The sequence below is a fragment of the Vanellus vanellus genome (assembly GCF_965231255.1).
Source record: "Vanellus vanellus genome assembly, chromosome: 13".
Classification (NCBI taxonomy): Eukaryota; Metazoa; Chordata; class Aves; order Charadriiformes; family Charadriidae; genus Vanellus; species Vanellus vanellus.
In genome coordinates this window covers 9,827,803-9,834,063 of record NC_138918.1, presented here as the reverse complement: position 1 = coordinate 9,834,063, position 6,261 = coordinate 9,827,803, and the positions used below count along the sequence as shown (strand labels likewise).

The window sequence follows — 6,261 nt, the reverse complement described above, 5'->3', positions numbered from 1 at the left end:
TGTCATTAATTACTCAGCAACTGTGACAGTTGAATAGCCGGAGCTATCGCATGCACTTAAGCATGGATCTAGGTTCAATCGTAGAGCTGATTTCTTCACTAACAGCTGTTTGTTGTTTTTTTTTTTTCCTTCAGGCCTTCCGCCTTCTAACAATCGGGCACTTAATCAGAAAGGTGAACTGTTGGGAGAGAGTGGGAAAGGCCAGGAAGGCGACTGCTGTGGGACTGAGAGGGCTAGAGAGCAGGTCATACCCTGGTGTGGCCAGAGAGCGCGGCTGAGGAGGCTTGGGCAGGGCCAGGAGCAAGGTCAGGAGATAGAAGGGTGGCTCAACAGCCACGAGCGGTCACTCGCTGAGGCGACCGGCTCCGTACGGGCACGTTCTGCAGCAGAGGGGAGGATGGCAGGGTACTGGTGGGGTTTCCTAGACCAGGTGAAGGCTATGGCCGTGAAGAGAGTCACCAGGGCCGGCAGGTGCGTCAGAGCAGCTGAGGAGGCTTGGAAGGGGCCCGGAGCAATGGGGGGAGATTTAAAGGTGGTGCAACTGCCACCAGCGGCTGTGGAAAGAACTAGTTGTTATTCAAAGTGAAAGGATGTTGCAGAAGAGTCCCGGTTTTGGAGCAGCTCTGGTGGGAGTCCCATCACAGCTCTTACAAACCCAGGAGAGATCCAAGGAGACGCTAACAGCACTTCACACTGAACAGGATGGGACAGAATAAAGAGTTTGCAGTACAGCACTGACTGCTTTATTACTCTAAGAAGTTCTCAGTTCTGGGGGGCGGGGGGAAGGATGTTGTGCTGGCCATGCTTGATGAACTGCGTGTCGGTCACATCACAGCTCTCCTGCCAGGCTGTGCTGGGGGTAAAGCCGGCCTCTGCCTACTCAAGGCTCTGGAAGTAGTCCGAGTCGCCTAGCTGCACGCCGAAAATCATCTCAATGGACAGGGATCCCTCTCCATTGTGTAGCTGGAGCCTGCAGGAGCGTGTAGCAGGCAGCACCGTCAGCTGCCAGCGGCGGGACCGAGGCATAAGCTTCCATGCGTCTTTCACCAGCGTCTGGAACCAGCAGGCGGTTTTCTCGATGTCTAAGTACGAGTTGGTGCAAAGGGTGTTGAGGAGGCTGGGGCCCTGACGTTTCAGCTCATCCTCGCTGTGGTGGAGGAAGCATAGTACGTCCTGCACCAGTAGCTCCCACATGCACATGCACTGTAGGTGCACGTGGAGGCCGGAGGTGCTGGTCAGCATGTCCTTGGTGGTGCCCAGCTCCAAGCAGAAGGTGTGTCCGGGGGGAGGCTGCAGGGGCACGAGCAGTTGGTAGAGGACATTGCCCTCCTGGGTACTCCACCCTTCGTAGACACAGCCCACCCCAATGGCTGGCTGCAGCCTTGGCTTGAAGCTATTGCCGGGAAGTCTTTGGCAGGCACTAAGAAGCTCGTCTACCAGCTCCTCCACCAACGTGCACGTGTCGGCCATGTATGGCACTGGCCACTGGATGCAAAGGCCCACACACCTGCCCAGATCCCACATGTCCCCGGAGTCGTCGTCATCGTCGTCGTCTTCTACCTTTTCGTCGTCCTCCTCGTCCTCCTCGTCTTCTTCTACCTTTTCGTCATCCACCTCGTCCTCCTCGTTGTGAATTCCGGGGCTGCCCTGCTGGCAGCTGCTTCCCGTCTTACGGCTCCTTCTTCTGGTCCTGCAGCAGAGCCACAGGAGCAGGAGCAGGAGCAGGGCTCCTGCCCCAAGAGCGGTGGCCCAGAACCACCATTGCTGGAAGGCGGCCAGGAGCAGGATTTTCACAGCCGCCCCGTTCTGATTCCGGATCCGCTCTAGATCCTGCAGCAGCTGAGTCATCTTCCAGCTCAGCTGCTGTGCGAGGTGCTGCACGAGCCTGTGCATGGCTGCATGCAGCTCTTCACCCGTCTGCATCGCGTTCTGGACAATGCCCAGCGCAACTCAGGCGAGGGAGACAAAGACAGCCGAGACCTGCAGGAGAAGGAAGAGAAGGGCTCTCAGTGGGGCCTGGCCAGAGGGAGCTGGCGGCAGTTGGGGGGGCTGTGGGTGGGAGCTGCAGGGACCTGGGGCCAGGTAGGAGAGGGGGCCAGGGAGCTGGGAGTTCCCCCACCCCAGCGGTGGCAGGGTGCCCTGCCCAAGGTGCTCCCCGGAGCGTCTGGACCCTCACTGCAGGGTGAGACGCCCCCCAGGGTCCGGCGTTCCTTCCCCGGCCCCCGTCCAGCTCAGCCTCCCCCCCGGGCGTGTGCACTCACCGATGGCTCGAGCTGCACTGCCGCAGCCGTGCCCTCTGCTGCCTGATGAAGGCCCAGGCATTGTGACCCGCCCCTGTGATGTCACAGGCAGCAGAGCCGCATCACCGTTGTTGGGTGAGCCACCGAGCGAAGGGGCCCCACTGGGCGTGTCGTTTGCGCACAGCGAAGGACTGTTGGGTGACATGATGGCTGGAGGCCATCTTGGGCCTAGCGATCGTGAAATGAGAGTGTTTTTGATTCTTGGAGAATTAAGGCTTGTTGTTACCAGAATCGCTGCTGCCTTGGACGTTACCGCAGGGCTGACCTTGGCCTGTTTAGGGGCCTGGTTGACAGAGTCCCTTGGGAGGCAGTCCTGAAGGGCCAAGGAGCCCTGGAAGGCTGGGCGTTCCAGGGCCCAGAAATCTTCAACGGCAGGCCATCCCTACGTGCAACAAGATGAGCCGGCAGGGAAGAAGGCCGGCCTGGCTGAACAGAGAGCTTTTGCTGGCGCTCAGGAAAAACCAGAGAGATTATGACCTTTGGAAGAGGGGGGAAGCCTGTCAGGAGGACTACAAAGATGATGTGAAGTTGTGCAGGGAGGGCATTAGAAGGGCCAAAGCCCAGCTAGAACTTAATTTGGCTGCTGCGGTAAAAGACGATACAGAATGTCTCTATAAACACATTAACAACAAAAGGAGGGCGAAGGGGACTCTCCATCCCGTATTGGATGCGGGGGGAAACAGAGCGACAAAGGCTGAGGAAAAGGCTGAGGTACTTAATGCTTTCTTTGCCTCGGTCTTTAGCGGTAAGACCGACTGCCCTCGGGGTACCCAGCCCCCTGAGCTGGAAGATGGGGACAGGGAGCAGAAGGAAGCCCCATAACCCAAGGGGAAATGGTTAGCGACCTGCTACACCACGTACATGCACATGAGTGTTTGGGGCTGGCTGCCATCCACCCAAGCGTACTGAGGGAACTGGCGGGAGTGCTCCCCAAGCCACGTTGCACCATTTCTCAGCAGTCCTGGCAAACCAGGGAGGTCCCGGTTGGCTGGAGGTGAGCAAATGTGACACCCGTCTACAAGAAGTGCTGGAAGGAGGATCCGGGGAACTTCGGGCCTGTCAGTCTGCCCTTCATGCCAGGGAAGGTAATGGAGCAGATCATCCTGAGTGTCACCACGCGGCACATAGAGGGCAACCACGTGATCAGGCCCAGTCGGCATGGGCTTATGAAAGGCAGGTCTTGCTTGACCGACCTGATCTCCTTCTACGACAAAGTGACCCTCTTAGTGGATGAGGCAAAGGCTCTGGATGTTGTTTACCTGGACTTTAGAGAAGCCTTTGACGTTGTTTGCTGGGTAAAAAGCCTTCTGGATGGCTGGGCCCCAGGAGTTGTGTTGAATGGAGTTAAATCCGGTTGATGGCCGGTCACAAGGGGTGTTTCCCAGGGCCTGGTACCGGGGCCAGTTCTGTTTAATATCTTTAGCAATCATCTGGATGTGGGCATTGAGTGCACCCCGCAGTAATGAACTCCACAGGGAAAAATAGGATCGAAATGCAGAAATCCACAGGTGTTTTATATCCTCTGATACAAAGGTGTCATTAATTACTCAGCAACTGTGACAGTTGAATAGCCGGAGCTATCGCATGGATCTAGGTTCAATCGTAGAGCTGATTTCTTCACTAACAGCTGGGTTTTTTTTGTTTTTTTTTTTTTTTTTTTTTTTTCCTTCAGGCCTTCCGTCGTCTAACAATCGGGCACTTAATCAGAAAGGTGAACTGTTGGGAGAGAGTGGGAAAGGCCAGGAAGGCGACTGCTGTGGGACTGAGAGGGCTATAGAGCAGGTCATACTCTGGTGTGGCCAGAGAGCGCGGCCGAGGAGGCTTGGGCAGGGCCAGGAGCAAGGTCAGGAGATAGAAGGGTGGCTCAACAGCCACGAGCAGTCACTCGCTGAGGCGACCGGCTCCGTACGGGCACGTTCTGCAGCAGAGGGGAGGATGGCAGGGTACTGGTGGGGTTTCCTAGACCACCGTGAAGGCTATGGCTGTGAAGAGAGTCACCAGGGCCGGCAGGTGTGTCAGAGCAGCTGAGGAGGCTTGGAAGGGGCCCGGAGCAATGGGGGGAGATTTAAAGGTGGTGCAACTGCCACCAGCGGCTGTGGAAAGAACGAGTTGTTATTGAAAGTGAAACGATGTTGCAGAAGAGTCCCGGTTTTGGAGCAGCTCTGGTGGGAGTCCCATCACAGCTCTTACAAACCCAGGAGAGATCCAAGGAGACGCTAACAGCACTTCACACTGAACAGGATGGGACAGAATAAAGAGTTTGCAGTACAGCACTGACTGCTTTATTACTATAAGAAGTTCTCAGTTCTGGGGGGCGGGGGGAAGGATGTTGTGCTGGCCATGCTTGATGAACTGCGTGTCGGTCACATCACAGCTCTCCTGCCAGGCTGTGCTGGGGGTAAAGCCGGCCTCTGCCTACTCAAGGCTCTGGAAGTAGTCCGAGTCGCCTAGCTGCACGCCGAAAATCATCTCAATGGACAGGGATCCCTCTCCATTGTGTAGCTGGAGCCTGCAGGAGCGTGTAGCAGGCAGCACCGTCAGCTGCCAGCGGCGGGACCGAGGCATAAGCTTCCATGCGTCTTTCACCAGCGTCTGGAACCAGCAGGCGGTTTTCTCGATGTCTAAGTACGAGTTGGTGCAAAGGGTGTTGAGGAGGCTGGGGCCCTGACGTTTCAGCTCATCCTCGCTGTGGTGGAGGAAGCATAGTACGTCCTGCACCAGTAGCTCCCACATGCACATGCACTGTAGGTGCACGTGGAGGCCGGAGGTGCTGGTCAGCATGTCCTTGGTGGTGCCCAGCTCCAAGCAGAAGGTGTGTCCGGGGGGAGGCTGCAGGGGCACGAGCAGTTGGTAGAGGACATTGCCCTCCTGGGTACTCCACCCTTCGTAGACACAGCCCACCCCAATGGCTGGCTGCAGCCTTGGCTTGAAGCTATTGCCGGGAAGTCTTTGGCAGGCACTAAGAAGCTCGTCTACCAGCTCCTCCACCAACGTGCACGTGTCGGCCATGTATGGCACTGGCCACTGGATGCAAAGGCCCACACACCTGCCCAGATCCCACATGTCCCCAGAGTCGTCGTCATCGTCGTCGTCTTCTACCTTTTCCTCGTCCTCCTCGTCCTCCTCGTCGTCTTCTACCTTTTCGTCATCCACCTCGTCCTCCTCGTTGTGAATTCCGGGGCTGCCCTGCTGGCAGCTGCTTCCCGTCTTACGGCTCCTTCTTCTGGTCCTGCAGCAGAGCCACAGGAGCAGGAGCAGGAGCAGGGCTACTGCCCCAAGAGCAGTGGCCCAGAACCACCATTGCTGGAAGGCGGCCAGGAGCAGGATTTTCACAGCCGCCCCGTTCTGATTCCGGATCCGCTCTAGATCCTGCAGCAGCTGAGTCGTCTTCCAGCTCAGCTGCTGTGCGAGGTGCTGCACGAGCCTGTGCATGGCTGCATGCAGCTCTTCACCCGTCTGCATCGCGTTCTGGACAATGCCCAGCGCAACTCAGGCGAGGGAGACAAAGACAGCCGAGACCTGCAGGAGAGGGAAGAGAAGGGCTCTCAGTGGGGCCTGGCCAGAGGGAGCTGGCGGCAGTTGGGGGGGCTGTGGGTGGGAGCTGCAGGGACCTGGGGCCAGGTAGGAGAGGGGGCCAGGGAGCTGGGAGTTCCCCCACCCCAGCGGTGGCAGGGTGCCCTGCCCAAGGTGCTCCCCGGAGCGTCTGGACCCTCACTGCAGGGTGAGACGCCCCCCAGGGTCCGGCGTTCCTTCCCCGGCCCCCGTCCAGCTCAGCCTCCCCCCCGGGCGTGTGCACTCACCGATGGCTCGAGCTGCACTGCCGCAGCCGTGCCCTCTGCTGCCTGATGAAGGCCCAGGCATTGTGACCCGCCCCTGTGACGTCACAGGCAGCAGAGCCGCATCACCGTTGTTGGGTGAGCCACCGAGCGAAGGGGCCCCACTGGGCGTGTCGTTTGCGCAC

At 58.3% G+C, this 6,261-nt stretch overlaps 2 protein-coding genes across 2 annotated transcripts; both read right to left on the bottom strand.

Annotated features, from left to right (window-relative positions):
* Window positions 1-876: 876 nt before the first annotated feature.
* Window positions 877-1,923, bottom strand: LOC309677397 (inositol 1,4,5-trisphosphate receptor-interacting protein-like 1; the record flags this gene model as incomplete). Its single annotated transcript, XM_082490194.1, has 1 exon — window positions 877-1,923. One exon carries the CDS (start codon window positions 1,921-1,923, stop codon window positions 877-879), a length of 1,047 nt encoding a protein of 348 aa, XP_082346320.1.
* Window positions 1,924-4,715: 2,792 nt separating this feature from the next.
* On the bottom strand, window positions 4,716-5,762 carry LOC309677396 (inositol 1,4,5-trisphosphate receptor-interacting protein-like 1; the record flags this gene model as incomplete). Its single annotated transcript, XM_082490193.1, has 1 exon — window positions 4,716-5,762. The coding sequence occupies one exon, from the start codon at window positions 5,760-5,762 to the stop codon at window positions 4,716-4,718; it is 1,047 nt and encodes a 348-aa protein (XP_082346319.1).
* Window positions 5,763-6,261: the final 499 nt, after the last annotated feature.